At 35.8% G+C, this 19,716-nt stretch overlaps 1 protein-coding gene and 1 long non-coding RNA gene across 3 annotated transcripts in view; one reads left to right on the top strand and one right to left on the bottom strand.

Moving 5' to 3' along the window:
* Positions 1–19,716, top strand: part of LOC144992163 (putative helicase mov-10-B.1) — a 203,024-nt gene that overhangs the window by 182,732 nt on the left and 576 nt on the right. Inside the window, exons 18-22 of the mRNA XM_078947199.1 lie at positions 18,794–18,913; positions 18,990–19,061; positions 19,143–19,268; positions 19,355–19,443; positions 19,575–19,710. Of these exons, the coding sequence (XP_078803325.1) occupies positions 18,794–18,913; positions 18,990–19,061; positions 19,143–19,268; positions 19,355–19,443; positions 19,575–19,692 (525 nt within the window). The 3' untranslated portion in view covers positions 19,693–19,710. The remainder of the gene's footprint in view (positions 1–18,793; positions 18,914–18,989; positions 19,062–19,142; positions 19,269–19,354; positions 19,444–19,574; positions 19,711–19,716) is intronic.
* On the bottom strand, positions 15,625–17,683 carry LOC144992173 (uncharacterized). Of its 2 annotated transcripts, none has more exons than XR_013656031.1 (3): positions 17,463–17,683; positions 16,598–16,688; positions 15,625–16,358 (listed from the first exon to the last, which is right to left on the bottom strand). It is a non-coding gene; the product is annotated as an uncharacterized LOC144992173 (long non-coding RNA). The 2 variants fall into 2 exon arrangements; XR_013656032.1 differs by having other exon boundaries at positions 16,146–16,358; positions 16,603–16,688.

The following is a 19,716-nucleotide window of genomic DNA, read 5'->3' as shown; positions in this document are numbered from 1 at the left end:
AACAGTTAAAAGAAAACAGTCAAATGTTTCCCTTTCAACAGTAGATGTGGTGACAGAAGTTTCTTCTGCAGATAAAAAACAAGAATTATTATTGTACAATAATCAATGATAAAGCCAATAAAATATCTATAGCAGAATAATAATATATTGGCTCGTTTAAAATCTGTGTGCAGGTTTTTCACAATTTCATGATCTTTTTATATATTTATGAGAGATTTATTGTTTGATTGTATATTTGCATAAGGTCATATTTCATTATGCAGACACTGTTTTTTTTTTATTACTCCAATACTTTTTAATACTTTTTGAGAGCAGAAGAAACTGTCGGCTGAGATGGAACTGTGCAAAACATCATCATTATGTAAACTAAAACTGCAAAATATAAATGAGAAATAAATGTACCTATTTATAAATAATAAAATGTGAACACTAATTTGAGAATAAGTGGAAATATAAGCCTTTAATACACTTCTTTTTGTATTATTTTGTATGTTCATAATTTTAAAATTAGTACATTTATTTTGTTTGTCATTTATAGATGAGAACCTTTATTTCCTGACACACTCGTTGTAAAACTCAGACTACCTGACTGTCTATAACAGATAAACAGCAGTTTTTATGCTGTAATAAACCGAAAAATGCAGAACGCACTAAATATGTGTTACCAAAACAATGAAACAAAACGATAACGTGAGTTAATTGCGCAGCTGCACAGAACTGCTGGATAATGTAAAAATAAAGCCCCAACATCCTCCAAACTTACCTGGTGACTGATGTGGAGTTGATCAGTGACAAAATGTGTTGGTTCGTTGATTTGTTGTTAGGAACCCATCTTGAAACGGAAGGCATCAACCTAAGGGCTGTGTAAACATTACCTGGTGACTGATGTTGAAGTTTCTTTTATCCCTTTTAGGTCCTGTCAGATAAAGTCTCTGAGGAATTAAGTGTTTCTTGTCGAGTTGATCACTGACAAAATGTGCTGGTTCGTTGATTTGATGTTAAGGGACCCACCTTGAAACCATCCACCTAAGGGCTGTGTAAACATTAAGGTTAACGTTTTTTAAGGTTTGATGCTTTTCTATTCCCGTTTTTGCTTGTTCCTTTAGCATAAATCCTTTTAAATTTGATTCTGTCAGGTTAGGTTATGTGGACAGTGTTTAAGTCCAAAATACATTTAAAAAATAAATAAAAATACAGATCGGGAGAGGTGCAGGAGGGATAGACCAGCATTTTATGTATGTATGTATGTATGAATGTATGTGTGTGTGTTGAAGGCCGATAATCATTTTATTACCATTTAGCTTATAATCTTGTTTATGTTTACGCTGAAGACTTTTATTGAAACTGCTGAAACTTTTATATAACTTTTGCATTATCTTAAAGTAGATGTGGATTTTACTTAAATGTGTTTGCTAGATCTGTTTTTTTTTTTTAAGGAGGGGCGTGATGGTGACCTCAGGCCTTGTCTACAGAATCAATGTATTTTCTCTTTATTTTATCGCAAAGCCCTTTTCGCACCTTCAAGGAGTTGTAAAGTGCTATATGTATGAACAAAGTGTCATTCGTTCAGGTTCCCTTAAATGAAATAATTGTTTCTGACAGAGGCAAAACGACGGGGGAAAATAGTGTATGAGGATTCATACCTGCAGATCGTTCCCGACATTCCACAAAGCGTTCGTATCGCCAGAAGAGCGTTCAACTCCGTGTGCGCGCACCTCATCGAGAGGAATATACGCTTCCAGATGGCTTATCCAGCAACACTGTCCTTCACAATCAACGGACCTGAAAAGACTTTCAGAGACTCGAAAGAGGCTGAACTATTTCTAAAAATTGCCCACAAATGAGGTACTGTTCTTCTATTCCAACCTCAATAATAATCTGGTGAGTAAACGTCGCAGTAATGAATGACTAATGTTTGTTAAGGGTATTGAATGAATTGCACTCCTCGGGAGAGAGAAATTTGACTTGAGTTTACTTTAATGACTATGGTAATCTTTATGTTTCTTAAATTTTTACTTATTGCAAACAAAATCATTTTACTACACAACTGAAGGTTGCATCTGGAGATCGAAAAAAAAAAAAAAGTCTTGGAGGGTGTTAAATGACATTCTCAGCCGCAGAACAAAAACTACAGTCATCCCTGATGCCTTAGAGCAGTGGTTCCTAAACTTTTTCTGCAGGGCCCCCCTTTCTAAAGATTAGAATATTTTCGAGCCCCCCCACACTGACACAAACATACAAATCCTTTGTTTCTAAACTCCACTGCGCCTTATAACATGTGGTTAATGAGAAATCTCTCTCTGAACGGTAGAATTCTGTTATCTGAAGCTGAAGGAATCTCTAGATCTGTCTATGTGTCTCTGTCTTTAGAAATGCCAAAACACATCTGTAACCTATTAAACAAAACATTATTTGATTTTGGAGGAAAAAATGTCATTACTTAAGGAAAAATATTTGTGTAACAGCAGAAAACATTGGGGCATGGATGTATTAACCTTTGAAACTTTAAACAACTCTTTTAAAATAAAGTGGTTAAGTAATTTATTGAAAGGGGAAGACAATATCTGGAATGCATTTCCCAAATATATATTTGACACAATGGGAGGCATTCAATTCTTGCTAAAATGTAATTGTAAAAATGAAAAATTACCCACAAAACTTTCAAACTTTTACAATGAAGCCCTGCTGGCCTGGAAACTCCTTTATAAACATAATTTTTCTCCAACAACTTGTTTTATTTGGAATAACAGTAATGTACAATACTAGAATAAATCACTTTTTTTCCTAGATGGTATGATAATGATATTGTTTTAATCAGACAACTTTTCAATTCTCATGGACATCTTCTGACGAATGAAGAATTTCTTTTAAAATTCGGTATTCCTGTTCCACCCAGAGAATATGCAATAGTGTTAGATGCCATTCCAACCAGTCTACTTCAACTGTTTAAAGGGATTTATAACATAAGTCAATTAAGAACCCAGACAATTTTTTTGGACAATGTGGATATGTGTGTTAATTCAGTTTCCAATAAACAAATAAGAAATCTTTTACAGACCACAACCTTACCTGCTGGGAGGTTTTACTGGGAATCCAAATTTGTGGACATAAAATGGGCTTATGCTTGGACTATTAGTAATAAATACTGTCTAAATAACAAAATAAAAGAGGTGTCCTTCAAAATATTGCATTGTATATATCCTACCAAAACTTTGAGTAGATTTGTTGTGGACATGGACCTGTTTTGTTCATTCTGTGGAACTCAGGAGGAAACTATTTATAATCTGTTTGTGGACTGCAGACATACTAATATGTTTTGGATTGAAGTGGGAAACTATATTGGAAATATAACTAAACTAACTGTTACATTTTTAGATAAAGACATTATTCTGGGTTACCTTAATGTCAAAGTAGACAAAGATTGTATCTTCATTACACAATTGTTTTTATTATTGGCAAAATTCCATATCCATAAAGCCAAACGGTCAAACTCCAAACCTAAATTCCAGCAGTTTCTGAGTGAAATCAATCAGTACTGTACCATTATCAAACATCTGCAAAACAAAAAAGCAATCCAACTAATTTAATTTTTGAAAGATTTAAAATTTATTAAACCCCAAAGATTTTTGAAGGAATTATTCTTTTTTCTCTTATGTTGTATATGTATATGTATATAGTTTTTGTTTTATTTCCTATATTTTTCTGCAATATGTACACATTTCAATTCCCCCTGAGACATTCACATTGTTATTGTATTATGTTGTTTGTCAATAAAGTATGAAAAAAAAAAACTCCACCGCGCCCCCCCTGCAATACCTCCGCGATACCTCCTCTGTGATTTTTAGTATCATTTTTGTCCCCAGACTTATATATGGGTATTATTTGAGCTATTTTAGTAATTTTTGGGACTTTGCCATGTGTTAATGAAAGATTAATGGTGTAAGCGAGAGGTTCTGCAATTTCATTTACTATAGCTTTGATGATGTTACTACTTATGTTATCAGCACCAACTGTGTAGGACGATCTTAGCTTGTTTATAATATTCACCACTTCTGTTTTACAGGTTGGTTTTAGAAAGAATGAATTTGGGTAATTTCCCTGAAGATAAACATTGTAATTAGCACCACCTGGTGGATGAATGTTTTGAGAGAGACTTTTCCCAACTGAACAGAAATAATTGTTAAAAATATCAGGTAAACTGAGATTGTTTGATTGACATTGCTCTAAGGCACAGTGGCGCCTCCAGAAATTTTTCATGGGGGTGGCCAGTGGGGGGCCACATTAAATCTTGGGGTGGCACACAAAAACCATGAGCTATATTTTTAAAATTCATTCTACCAAACGTAGTAAAACAACCTTTAGAAAACCAACAGAAAGATAAATGCCTACTGATATTTTGTAGAACATGAACTTATAGTAGATACTACTAGTATAATAACTAATAGATACTAGTAGATACCATTAGTAGATACTACTACTGATATATATATATATATTTTTTTGTTTATATTTAATGCTTTGGTGTGTCTGCTTGGGGTGTTCGGCTCTTGACTGAGAGATATCTATAATGAACAAAAAATGAAATCTGTTGTTCTGAAATAATAATAAAAATATCCTCCTAATTATTAATTATATCTGTAGACATTTCTATTCAGACTAATAATCATGAAACATTTTTATTATTAGGGTAACATAATTCTAACTTCACCTGTTGGTCCAGGAACAGGTGGAGCACCTGCTTATGCTGAGTTCTGCCTTGTTTCTCTGACCAATGATGCTGACTGATGCTGAGAGTCTCATCTTTGTCTTCCTCATTCTCTTCTGTCATTCATGCTGCTCTGTCTCATCTTCCTCCTCCTCCTCACTACTCCTCTGTTGCTCCCCTTCCATCTCTTTCACTCCTTCTGCTGCACTTTTATTCTTAAAATAAGAATATATGTTGAATTTCTCTTCATTCTCTGAAAATGGACAGACACAAGCATCAACTAATGACTATAGGTAACTCTGTGGAAACAAAAACACATCAAAATGTTGCGGTAACACAACAACCAGTGCTTAAATAGTTCCATAAAAATGAGTGGCGCGTGTGACAGGGACATCCTTTGTTTACTTATTAATAAAAAGTAATGACACATCCACCGCCGCTGATGATGTGGCGTATTTGCACCAAGTATTTGCACACTGGGTTTACATGTTTTGCAGACCGCATGTTTTTACACCTTTGCAGCTGTGTTTATTTAATATTTATTTCTTTATTTAATAAGAATCTAATTTTTCATAATTTTTCATAATTTTCTGTGATATTTTTAATTATTTAATATAAATGTCATTATTGATGTCCTTTATTGATGTTATATTATATAGATTATTTCTGAATGTCGTGTTGCTGCCACAGATAAATGAAATTTCCAAGTTATCTATCTATCTATCTATCTATCTATCTATCTATCTATCTATCTATCTATCTATCTATCTATCTATCTATCTATCTATCTATCTATCTATCTATCTATCTATCTATCTATCTATCTATCTATCTATCTATCTATCTATCTATCTATCTATCTATCTATCTATCTATCTATCTATCTATCTATCTATCTATCTATCTATCTATCTATCTATCTATCTATCTATCTATCTATCTATCTATCTATCCAGATCTAAAGTACAGTAAACAGATTGTTAAAGACCCACGGAAAATATTTAACAGGAAAAGAAACTTAGCATTTTGGGATGTGTCATTGTGTGTGCGTGCGTGCGCTCTCGCGCGCACGCGTGTGTGTGCGTGCTGAAACCGGTGCTCGCGCGATGCAGGAAGAGAGGGGGGAGAGCGCGTGTGAGGCTGTGGAGCGCATACACGCGCGGTCAGTCGCCGTTTTGGACTTAAGGAAAAAGTAATAAAGAAAGTTCATCTTTAGTGACTGAGACTGGTTCTTTTGTCTGACCGGCCCAGAGGATCTGGGGGTTCGAACGCGGAAGTGAACCACGCGTCTTATTCATTCTTATTCTTATTCTTATTCATTCTTCAATTATTCTTTTTTCTCTTATGTTGTATATGTATATGTATATAGTTTTTGTTTTATTTCCTATATTTTTCTGCAATATGTACACATTTCAATTCCCCCTGAGACATTCACATTGTTATTGTATTATGTTGTTTGTCAATAAAGTATGAAAAAAAAAAACTCCACCGCGCCCCCCCTGCAATACCTCCGCGATACCTCCTCTGTGATTTTTAGTATCATTTTTGTCCCCAGACTTATATATGGGTATTATTTGAGCTATTTTAGTAATTTTTGGGACTTTGCCATGTGTTAATGAAAGATTAATGGTGTAAGCGAGAGGTTCTGCAATTTCATTTACTATAGCTTTGATGATGTTACTACTTATGTTATCAGCACCAACTGTGTAGGACGATCTTAGCTTGTTTATAATATTCACCACTTCTGTTTTACAGGTTGGTTTTAGAAAGAATGAATTTGGGTAATTTCCCTGAAGATAAACATTGTAATTAGCACCACCTGGTGGATGAATGTTTTGAGAGAGACTTTTCCCAACTGAACAGAAATAATTGTTAAAAATATCAGGTAAACTGAGATTGTTTGATTGACATTGCTCTAAGGCACAGTGGCGCCTCCAGAAATTTTTCATGGGGGTGGCCAGTGGGGGGCCACATTAAATCTTGGGGTGGCACACAAAAACCATGAGCTATATTTTTAAAATTCATTCTACCAAACGTAGTAAAACAACCTTTAGAAAACCAACAGAAAGATAAATGCCTACTGATATTTTGTAGAACATGAACTTATAGTAGATACTACTAGTATAATAACTAATAGATACTAGTAGATACCATTAGTAGATACTACTACTGATATATATATATATATTTTTTTGTTTATATTTAATGCTTTGGTGTGTCTGCTTGGGGTGTTCGGCTCTTGACTGAGAGATATCTATAATGAACAAAAAATGAAATCTGTTGTTCTGAAATAATAATAAAAATATCCTCCTAATTATTAATTATATCTGTAGACATTTCTATTCAGACTAATAATCATGAAACATTTTTATTATTAGGGTAACATAATTCTAACTTCACCTGTTGGTCCAGGAACAGGTGGAGCACCTGCTTATGCTGAGTTCTGCCTTGTTTCTCTGACCAATGATGCTGACTGATGCTGAGAGTCTCATCTTTGTCTTCCTCATTCTCTTCTGTCATTCATGCTGCTCTGTCTCATCTTCCTCCTCCTCCTCACTACTCCTCTGTTGCTCCCCTTCCATCTCTTTCACTCCTTCTGCTGCACTTTTATTCTTAAAATAAGAATATATGTTGAATTTCTCTTCATTCTCTGAAAATGGACAGACACAAGCATCAACTAATGACTATAGGTAACTCTGTGGAAACAAAAACACATCAAAATGTTGCGGTAACACAACAACCAGTGCTTAAATAGTTCCATAAAAATGAGTGGCGCGTGTGACAGGGACATCCTTTGTTTACTTATTAATAAAAAGTAATGACACATCCACCGCCGCTGATGATGTGGCGTATTTGCACCAAGTATTTGCACACTGGGTTTACATGTTTTGCAGACCGCATGTTTTTTACACCTTTGCAGCTGTGTTTATTTAATATTTATTTCTTTATTTAATAAGAATCTAATTTTTCATAATTTTTCATAATTTTCTGTGATATTTTTAATTATTTAATATAAATGTCATTATTGATGTCCTTTATTGATGTTATATTATATAGATTATTTCTGAATGTCGTGTTGCTGCCACAGATAAATGAAATTTCCAAGTTATCTATCTATCTATCTATCTATCTATCTATCTATCTATCTATCTATCTATCTATCTATCTATCTATCTATCTATCTATCTATCTATCTATCTATCTATCTATCTATCTATCTATCTATCTATCTATCTATCTATCTATCTATCTATCTATCCAGATCTAAAGTACAGTAAACAGATTGTTAAAGACCCACGGAAAATATTTAACAGGAAAAGAAACTTAGCATTTTGGGATGTGTCATTGTGTGTGCGTGCGTGCGCTCTCGCGCGCACGCGTGTGTGTGCGTGCTGAAACCGGTGCTCGCGCGATGCAGGAAGAGAGGGGGGAGAGCGCGTGTGAGGCTGTGGAGCGCATACACGCGCGGTCAGTCGCCGTTTTGGACTTAAGGAAAAAGTAATAAAGAAAGTTCATCTTTAGTGACTGAGACTGGTTCTTTTGTCTGACCGGCCCAGAGGATCTGGGGGTTCGAACGCGGAAGTGAACCACGCGTCTTATTCATTCTTATTCTTATTCTTATTCATTCTTCAATTATTCTTTTTTCTCTTATGTTGTATATGTATATGTATATAGTTTTTGTTTTATTTCCTATATTTTTCTGCAATATGTACACATTTCAATTCCCCCTGAGACATTCACATTGTTATTGTATTATGTTGTTTGTCAATAAAGTATGAAAAAAAAACTCCACCGCGCCCCCCCTGCAATACCTCCCCGACCCCCTAGGGGGCGCGCCCCCCAGTTTGGGAACCTCTGCCTTAGCAGTGGCGCCACCAGGGGGTGGCCAGGGGTGGCCATGGCCACCCCTCTCCGACACCTGGCCACCCCAGTGGCCACCCCACTGGCCACTATAAGCTGTGGTAGCATCAGTTGTGCGTTTCATCCCAAATGCACAGCCAGCAAGCGGGCAAGTCGCTCTGATCACCTAAACCGGCCCTCACCCCCTCCCCTCCCTGCTGCCTTTGAGTGCGCAGACATCTACAGAGGAGCCGCTGGACGCAGAATGAATAAGACGCGTGGTTCACTTCCGCGTTCGAACCCCCAGATCCTCTGGGCCGGTCAGACAAAAGAACCAGTCTCAGTCACTAAAGATGAACTTTCTTTATTACTTTTTCCTTAAGTCCAAAACGGCGACTGACCGCGCGTGTATGCGCTCCACAGCCTCACACGCGCTCTCCCCCCTCTCTTCCTGCATCGCGCGAGCACCGGTTTCAGCACGCACACACACGCGTGCGCGCGAGAGCGCACGCACGCACACACAATGACACATCCCAAAATGCTAAGTTTCTTTTCCTGTTAAATATTTTCCGTGGGTCTTTAACAATCTGTTTACTGTACTTTAGATCTGGATAGATAGATAGATAGATAGATAGATAGATAGATAGATAGATAGATAGATAGATAGATAGATAGATAGATAGATAGATAGATAGATAGATAGATAGATAGATAGATAGATAGATAGATAGATAGATAGATAGATAGATAGATAGATAGATAGATAGATAGATAGATAGATAGATAGATAACTTGGAAATTTCATTTATCTGTGGCAGCAACACGACATTCAGAAATAATCTATATAATATAACATCAATAAAGGACATCAATAATGACATTTATATTAAATAATTAAAAATATCACAGAAAATTATGAAAAATTATGAAAAATTAGATTCTTATTAAATAAAGAAATAAATATTAAATAAACACAGCTGCAAAGGTGTAAAAAACATGCGGTCTGCAAAACATGTAAACCCAGTGTGCAAATACTTGGTGCAAATACGCCACATCATCAGCGGCGGTGGATGTGTCATTACTTTTTATTAATAAGTAAACAAAGGATGTCCCTGTCACACGCGCCACTCATTTTTATGGAACTATTTAAGCACTGGTTGTTGTGTTACCGCAACATTTTGATGTGTTTTTGTTTCCACAGAGTTACCTATAGTCATTAGTTGATGCTTGTGTCTGTCCATTTTCAGAGAATGAAGAGAAATTCAACATATATTCTTATTTTAAGAATAAAAGTGCAGCAGAAGGAGTGAAAGAGATGGAAGGGGAGCAACAGAGGAGTAGTGAGGAGGAGGAGGAAGATGAGACAGAGCAGCATGAATGACAGAAGAGAATGAGGAAGACAAAGATGAGACTCTCAGCATCAGTCAGCATCATTGGTCAGAGAAACAAGGCAGAACTCAGCATAAGCAGGTGCTCCACCTGTTCCTGGACCAACAGGTGAAGTTAGAATTATGTTACCCTAATAATAAAAATGTTTCATGATTATTAGTCTGAATAGAAATGTCTACAGATATAATTAATAATTAGGAGGATATTTTTATTATTATTTCAGAACAACAGATTTCATTTTTTGTTCATTATAGATATCTCTCAGTCAAGAGCCGAACACCCCAAGCAGACACACCAAAGCATTAAATATAAACAAAAAAATATATATATATATATCAGTAGTAGTATCTACTAATGGTATCTACTAGTATCTATTAGTTATTATACTAGTAGTATCTACTATAAGTTCATGTTCTACAAAATATCAGTAGGCATTTATCTTTCTGTTGGTTTTCTAAAGGTTGTTTTACTACGTTTGGTAGAATGAATTTTAAAAATATAGCTCATGGTTTTTGTGTGCCACCCCAAGATTTAATGTGGCCCCCCACTGGCCACCCCCATGAAAAATTTCTGGAGGCGCCACTGTGCCTTAGAGCAATGTCAATCAAACAATCTCAGTTTACCTGATATTTTTAACAATTATTTCTGTTCAGTTGGGAAAAGTCTCTCTCAAAACATTCATCCACCAGGTGGTGCTAATTACAATGTTTATCTTCAGGGAAATTACCCAAATTCATTCTTTCTAAAACCAACCTGTAAAACAGAAGTGGTGAATATTATAAACAAGCTAAGATCGTCCTACACAGTTGGTGCTGATAACATAAGTAGTAACATCATCAAAGCTATAGTAAATGAAATTGCAGAACCTCTCGCTTACACCATTAATCTTTCATTAACACATGGCAAAGTCCCAAAAATTACTAAAATAGCTCAAATAATACCCATATATAAGTCTGGGGACAAAAATGATACTAAAAATCACAGAGGAGGTATCGCGGAGGTATTGCAGGGGGGGCGCGGTGGAGTTTTTTTTTTTCATACTTTATTGACAAACAACATAATACAATAACAATGTGAATGTCTCAGGGGGAATTGAAATGTGTACATATTGCAGAAAAATATAGGAAATAAAACAAAAACTATATACATATACATATACAACATAAGAGAAAAAAGAATAATTCCTTCAAAAATCTTTGGGGTTTAATAAATTTTAAATCTTTCAAAAATTAAATTAGTTGGATTGCTTTTTTGTTTTGCAGATGTTTGATAATGGTACAGTACTGATTGATTTCACTCAGAAACTGCTGGAATTTAGGTTTGGAGTTTGACCGTTTGGCTTTATGGATATGGAATTTTGCCAATAATAAAAACAATTGTGTAATGAAGATACAATCTTTGTCTACTTTGACATTAAGGTAACCCAGAATAATGTCTTTATCTAAAAATGTAACAGTTAGTTTAGTTATATTTCCAATATAGTTTCCCACTTCAATCCAAAACATATTAGTATGTCTGCAGTCCACAAACAGATTATAAATAGTTTCCTCCTGAGTTCCACAGAATGAACAAAACAGGTCCATGTCCACAACAAATCTACTCAAAGTTTTGGTAGGATATATACAATGCAATATTTTGAAGGACACCTCTTTTATTTTGTTATTTAGACAGTATTTATTACTAATAGTCCAAGCATAAGCCCATTTTATGTCCACAAATTTGGATTCCCAGTAAAACCTCCCAGCAGGTAAGGTTGTGGTCTGTAAAAGATTTCTTATTTGTTTATTGGAAACTGAATTAACACACATATCCACATTGTCCAAAAAAATTGTCTGGGTTCTTAATTGACTTATGTTATAAATCCCTTTAAACAGTTGAAGTAGACTGGTTGGAATGGCATCTAACACTATTGCATATTCTCTGGGTGGAACAGGAATACCGAATTTTAAAAGAAATTCTTCATTCGTCAGAAGATGTCCATGAGAATTGAAAAGTTGTCTGATTAAAACAATATCATTATCATACCATCTAGGAAAAAAAGTGATTTATTCTAGTATTGTACATTACTGTTATTCCAAATAAAACAAGTTGTTGGAGAAAAATTATGTTTATAAAGGAGTTTCCAGGCCAGCAGGGCTTCATTGTAAAAGTTTGAAAGTTTTGTGGGTAATTTTTCATTTTTACAATTACATTTTAGCAAGAATTGAATGCCTCCCATTGTGTCAAATATATATTTGGGAAATGCATTCCAGATATTGTCTTCCCCTTTCAATAAATTACTTAACCACTTTATTTTAAAAGAGTTGTTTAAAGTTTCAAAGGTTAATACATCCATGCCCCAATGTTTTCTGCTGTTACACAAATATTTTTCCTTAAGTAATGACATTTTTTCCTCCAAAATCAAATAATGTTTTGTTTAATAGGTTACAGATGTGTTTTGGCATTTCTAAAGACAGAGACACATAGACAGATCTAGAGATTCCTTCAGCTTCAGATAACAGAATTCTACCGTTCAGAGAGAGATTTCTCATTAACCACATGTTATAAGGCGCAGTGGAGTTTAGAAACAAAGGATTTGTATGTTTGTGTCAGTGTGGGGGGGCTCGAAAATATTCTAATCTTTAGAAAGGGGGGCCCTGCAGAAAAAGTTTAGGAACCACTGCTCTAAGGCATCAGGGATGACTGTAGTTTTTGTTCTGCGGCTGAGAATGTCATTTAACACCCTCCAAGACTTTTTTTTTTTTTTCGATCTCCAGATGCAACCTTCAGTTGTGTAGTAAAATGATTTTGTTTGCAATAAGTAAAAATTTAAGAAACATAAAGATTACCATAGTCATTAAAGTAAACTCAAGTCAAATTTCTCTCTCCCGAGGAGTGCAATTCATTCAATACCCTTAACAAACATTAGTCATTCATTACTGCGACGTTTACTCACCAGATTATTATTGAGGTTGGAATAGAAGAACAGTACCTCATTTGTGGGCAATTTTTAGAAATAGTTCAGCCTCTTTCGAGTCTCTGAAAGTCTTTTCAGGTCCGTTGATTGTGAAGGACAGTGTTGCTGGATAAGCCATCTGGAAGCGTATATTCCTCTCGATGAGGTGCGCGCACACGGAGTTGAACGCTCTTCTGGCGATACGAACGCTTTGTGGAATGTCGGGAACGATCTGCAGGTATGAATCCTCATACACTATTTTCCCCCGTCGTTTTGCCTCTGTCAGAAACAATTATTTCATTTAAGGGAACCTGAACGAATGACACTTTGTTCATACATATAGCACTTTACAACTCCTTGAAGGTGCGAAAAGGGCTTTGCGATAAAATAAAGAGAAAATACATTGATTCTGTAGACAAGGCCTGAGGTCACCATCACGCCCCTCCTTAAAAAAAAAAAACAGATCTAGCAAACACATTTAAGTAAAATCCACATCTACTTTAAGATAATGCAAAAGTTATATAAAAGTTTCAGCAGTTTCAATAAAAGTCTTCAGCGTAAACATAAACAAGATTATAAGCTAAATGGTAATAAAATGATTATCGGCCTTCAACACACACACATACATTCATACATACATACATACATAAAATGCTGGTCTATCCCTCCTGCACCTCTCCCGATCTGTATTTTTATTTATTTTTTAAATGTATTTTGGACTTAAACACTGTCCACATAACCTAACCTGACAGAATCAAATTTAAAAGGATTTATGCTAAAGGAACAAGCAAAAACGGGAATAGAAAAGCATCAAACCTTAAAAAACGTTAACCTTAATGTTTACACAGCCCTTAGGTGGATGGTTTCAAGGTGGGTCCCTTAACATCAAATCAACGAACCAGCACATTTTGTCAGTGATCAACTCGACAAGAAACACTTAATTCCTCAGAGACTTTATCTGACAGGACCTAAAAGGGATAAAAGAAACTTCAACATCAGTCACCAGGTAATGTTTACACAGCCCTTAGGTTGATGCCTTCCGTTTCAAGATGGGTTCCTAACAACAAATCAACGAACCAACACATTTTGTCACTGATCAACTCCACATCAGTCACCAGGTAAGTTTGGAGGATGTTGGGGCTTTATTTTTACATTATCCAGCAGTTCTGTGCAGCTGCGCAATTAACTCACGTTATCGTTTTGTTTCATTGTTTTGGTAACACATATTTAGTGCGTTCTGCATTTTTCGGTTTATTACAGCATAAAAACTGCTGTTTATCTGTTATAGACAGTCAGGTAGTCTGAGTTTTACAACGAGTGTGTCAGGAAATAAAGGTTCTCATCTATAAATGACAAACAAAATAAATGTACTAATTTTAAAATTATGAACATACAAAATAATACAAAAAGAAGTGTATTAAAGGCTTATATTTCCACTTATTCTCAAATTAGTGTTCACATTTTATTATTTATAAATAGGTACATTTATTTCTCATTTATATTTTGCAGTTTTAGTTTACATAATGATGATGTTTTGCACAGTTCCATCTCAGCCGACAGTTTCTTCTGCTCTCAAAAAGTATTAAAAAGTATTGGAGTAATAAAAAAAAAACAGTGTCTGCATAATGAAATATGACCTTATGCAAATATACAATCAAACAATAAATCTCTCATAAATATATAAAAAGATCATGAAATTGTGAAAAACCTGCACACAGATTTTAAACGAGCCAATATATTATTATTCTGCTATAGATATTTTATTGGCTTTATCATTGATTATTGTACAATAATAATTCTTGTTTTTTATCTGCAGAAGAAACTTCTGTCACCACATCTACTGTTGAAAGGGAAACATTTGACTGTTTTCTTTTAACTGTTTGCTTTTATTGTAGCTCTGTATGGAAGAGGAACAGACTGGATCCAAAATTCGCCCAAACTTAAATCCAGTTGATCCAGCTGAATGACCAACCACACTCTCTGATCCAGTAAGAATGGATTTGGTGCAAAGAGGTCCTTTTCAGACCGATAAAGACTTTCCAAACAGGTTGGCAGTGGATTTTGTTGTGGAGAATGCTGTCACCTTGTGGATGAAATGTGCAAAAGCTGCAGGGTTGTTTTTTACACAATCACAGCCACTCAAGAGATTGAATTATTTGAATTATCGGTTTTCTTTCGTCTTAATCACAAATGTAACTTTACCAAAAAGGTTGTATTTCTTTTCTGTTTTGGGCGAATAAATTGGCTCGTCCGCACTTACATTTAAGCTCAACTCTTGAGATTTTTCAAAGGTCAAATGTAGAGAAAGTCTTATTTATGAACAAATCTGCTACTAAGTGGATCCCTTTAGAGCCCCATTGTTTAAATGTATCATGTGATAGTAATTTATAAGCTTGATTGTTGGTCAACGGCATTTGTACTGAACAAAAATTCCATTTAAAATGTTTTCTTATATGGGACCAAATTTTTAGGGACTGAGATACAACTGGGTTCTGGCATTTAAATTTAGAAAGATCTGATGTACAATATAGCAGTGACTTTGCTGTGTTTGGGAAGAAAGCTCGATTTTCCAACCGTTCCCAGTCAGGTCTGGTTTTTCCGTCCCAGAAGGACATACATCAAATATTACATGACCAATAATACAGACTAAACCTAGGCAGTCCTAATCCTCCCAGGAATTTTGGTCTTTGCAAAAAAACTTTTTTAATTCTGGGTGTTTTTTTATTCCAAATAAATGATGAGACAAGAGAATCGATTTTTTTTTTAAAAAACTTTTAATGAATTATAATAGGGATGCATTGGAAAAGGAATAAATATTTTGGCAATACGTTCATTCTAACTATATTTACACGACCAGCTAATGAGATGGGTACATTACCTAGACGCTTAAATTGTTTGTCTGTTTGTTGGTAAAGATTCAGAAAATTTTGTTTAAAAAGTCCAGATATATCTTTGTTATGTTATGTCACAGAGTTTAGTATTAAAAACCTCCATAGATTTAAATCTGTGTGGGTTCTGAGGTGTCTGACATGACATGGCACAATGATAGAATAGCTAATTCTGATCCTTGAGTTAAAATGTATGTGTTTATGGTAAAGGAGCAACCATAAACTTGGGAACTTTTGATTTGCTCCTCAACCTTATTAGGAAGTCAGACTCCAGACAGAGGATTTAAATAAAGGCCTCCCCATTCTACTTCAGGCTTTCCCCAGGACAACAGATTGGAGCACAAGATGGAAGATCTTACCATTATTCACGAAAGAAATTTAGACGGGACAACTTTTACCCCTTCATTTTTTTCTGCAGATCTTAAGGACCTCCAAGGTTTTGGTTCACCTGAACCTGGCTCAGGGAAGAGGTGTTTTTGCCTCTGTGGAGGACAATACCTGTGCTGTGAAGGCATCAATAGAAACCTAACCAGTTTCCAAGATGAAAAGATGATAGAAGATGTCACATCTTCAACTGAAGGCACTCCAACAGCAGACAAACCTGCGAAGATTGACAAAGGCGTGCAGACAGAAAGTGAGGAAAAATTCACTTTGAAGACAAAAAACCAGAGACCACTTTCAATAAACCATAACATGCAACCCAACCAGGTAATGTATTGTTTTTTTTTTACTTTTCAAGCAATTTTGATTCATTATTCTTTAATGAATAATTAATGCAATTACACATGAAATTTCCCTAACATCTTTTACAGATGGAAATCTATGGGGAACATGCGGTACCTTACAGTCATGTTGGAGTCATTTATATCGGCAGTTCTTCTGATGAGGACGACGATGACATGAAGGAAGATGGCGCTGATGTGGACCGGACCTCCCCCCCAGAATGACATGTTATTTTCGTTACTTTTCAAGCCACATATAAGCTCTTTATAAAAGTAATAGCAATCATTAATTGTAATCAATATATATGTAACCAACGTAGTTCGACACGTGTGCATCGCATAAGAAAATGTAGAAAAATATTATATCATCATCTTTGAGTTGTCTTTACATTTTAAGAAAAGTTTTAATCTCTATTTTTGATATATCTGGTAAGTGGCTCCTTATATCACTTAGCTAAATGTGACACGAGTGTACTTCATAGATATTCTTCAAGGTAAAATGTCTATATTTGTGAGTAATTACACTATCAAGAACTATTGCTTCTGAAATTTGTTTGATGTATCTGTGGTACTTGGAGTCGTACATTCGTTTTTAATTTGATTTAATCTGACACTGCATATTTTCAAGAAATGTATCCTTGATTATGATTATACTGTATTACAATAAAAAATCTGTGACCTAGATCGGTTTGAGTTCACCTGGGTTTTTTGTGTGTTCGGACTCATTGTCTGCATCCTGTTATTATTTAATAGCGTTCACAATTTTACATTCTTTTAAGAATCTGAACGAAAGAATGTTACCTAAAAGATCATTTTATATTAAAATCCATAAAATCATTCTTGCTGCATCAGATGCAAATTCTATTAAAGATGGTAATTCCTGTTGGTTTTTTTTTTCTCTTCAATAAAATTTAGAACACTGATTACGCAAATGACAGTGTTTAGTAAAAGCAACAAGCCCACATATGACCGGGAAAACTCACCGTTTTGTAACAAAGCCATGTAAACACGTGAAGCTTGTAAACATTAAATCTCAAGGTTACAAAAGTCCTGAAAATCTGTGTCCGAATTCCCTCCCTAATCGATAACTATAACGGCATACAGTGCTGCACAATTTAGTGTTTATAGTTTTTAAAAGCAATTAAATGCGTGCGTGGTAGACCGGATAGCTTCTGATTTCCGGTTCCTGCAGCTTGACAAGAAAAACAGAATGGTGCAATACTGCCACCACCTGGTGTGGAGGTATTGCACCAACTGCTCCTGTTAAAACTGATTTTCCAAAAAGCGAGCTGAGACACAACTTTTTATTTTTTGAAAGCAAAAACAAACAACAAAAAAAGAAAGCAATAAATAAATAAAAGGTATTTAATAATAATCTAAAGTCTTACAGTTGCAACAGGTTTTTTTTTTAAAAAAAAGAAAGACATAAAACATAATCAAAAGTCCCAGCTAAAAAGAAAAAGTCGCTGTAAAGTTTACTTACCTTGACTCATGCCTTGCTGGAGTGAAAAATGGTTGAAAGAAAAAAAAAAACAACAAGGAAAAAAACATATCAACTCCATTGTTTTATTGAGTTTCACAGGCAAGTCAAGTAACACAAGCAACAGTGAAAAGACAAAAGCATTTTTTTTTACAAAAGAAACAACAATATTTCACACACTCAAAGCGTCACAGGAACAGGCTGGACTGCGAATAGTAGTCGCAAACTCCACAGCGCGAGGGGTATGAAAATAAATTTTAAAAAAAATTGATACCCCCCCCCCCCCCCCCCCCCCCCTCCCTCTCCACCCCCTGGTGGTCTTGGGGTGTAAGGAAAATGAAGACAGGATGGAAAGAGAAAAAAAAAATAAAGTATTGTCTCGTGGGGTCACTTATGCCCGTTAAAACAGCGGAGGGAATGGGTTTCGTGCTAGCCACCGAGAAATGCATCGTGGGGTCACTTATGCCCTGTAACACAGCGGAGAGGATGGAAAGAGAAAAAAAAATAAAGTATTGTCTCGTGGGGTCACTTATGCCCGTTTAAACAGCGGAGGGAATGGGTTTCGTGCTGGCCACCGAGAAATGCATCGTGGGGTCACTTATGCCCTGTAACACAGCGGAGAGGATGGAAAGAGAAAAAATAAATAAAGTATTGTCTCGTGGGGTCACTTATGCCCGTTTAAACAGCGGAGGGAATGGGTTTCGTGCTGGCCACCGAGAAATGCATCGTGGGGTCACTTATGCCCTGTAACACAGCGGAAGGAGTTACATTTTTTGCAGGGGGGTCATGCAGACCCCAAAGCACATGCCAACCTAAGCGAGCGGAAGGGTTATCGTCACTGAGATAAACATCCTGTTTAAGTACCTCAAACAGCTGCTGGATGACCAGGGAAAGAAGGGTCTGCCAGAGATTTCAGCTGAAGACATTGGCATTATCGCCCCCTACAGGAAACAGGTGGATCTGCATGTCTTCAATTAGTTTTTATGATGCTGAGCATCTCTCTGACCAGACTTTTGGGCGTGTCATACAGGTTGAAAAAATCCGACTGGGTCTGAAGGACGACAGGGAGCTGAGTCAAAAGCTGGATCTTACACATCTTAAGGTGAGCAGAAAGGTCTGCTGAGTCCCAACAGCATGGTGAAAATATCAGATTGTCTGAGTTTTTTGGGTTTTCTTCCTGCAGGTGGGGTCTGTGGAAGAGTTTCAGGGGCAGGAGAAGAAGATCATCATGATCTCAACAGTTCGCAGTACCAGCAGCTACGTCAAGATGGACAAAGACTTCAACACTGGGTTCCTATCAAATGACAAGGTTCACCTTTATGAGGAAATCCTTTCATCGCAGTTTCATCTCTTTAGTTCTCGGTGTTTTACTCGTTTGCACGTTTGTGCTTTCAGAGGTTCAATGTGGCCATAACAAGAGCTAAGTCCCTGCTCATAGTTGTGGGGAATCCTTTGATCCTCAGAAGTCATCCAGTCTGGAAGAAGTACGTCACACTTGAGCTTTGACATTTTTTACATTAACATATCCAATATATATCAATAATATATAAATGGTGAAAATCATTTTATAAATAACCAGAACTTTAATTTTTCAGTTGTTTATTGTATTTTGAAGGTTCATTGACTACTGTTTGGCAATGAAGGGCTACACTGGGTTTCCATTAGAAGATACCGGTGAGAATGCCTTGGTGCAAATGATGGCATCCCTGAGAATCTTGGACACTGAATGTTAGAGCAGCTGGTGGTCTCAAGTGAGT

This window comes from Oryzias latipes, chromosome 5, assembly GCF_053564925.1.
Source record: "Oryzias latipes strain Hd-rR chromosome 5, Olatipes_Hd-rR_3.1".
NCBI lineage: Eukaryota > Metazoa > Chordata > Actinopteri > Beloniformes > Adrianichthyidae > Oryzias > Oryzias latipes.
This window is presented reverse-complemented; position numbering and strand designations above follow the sequence as displayed.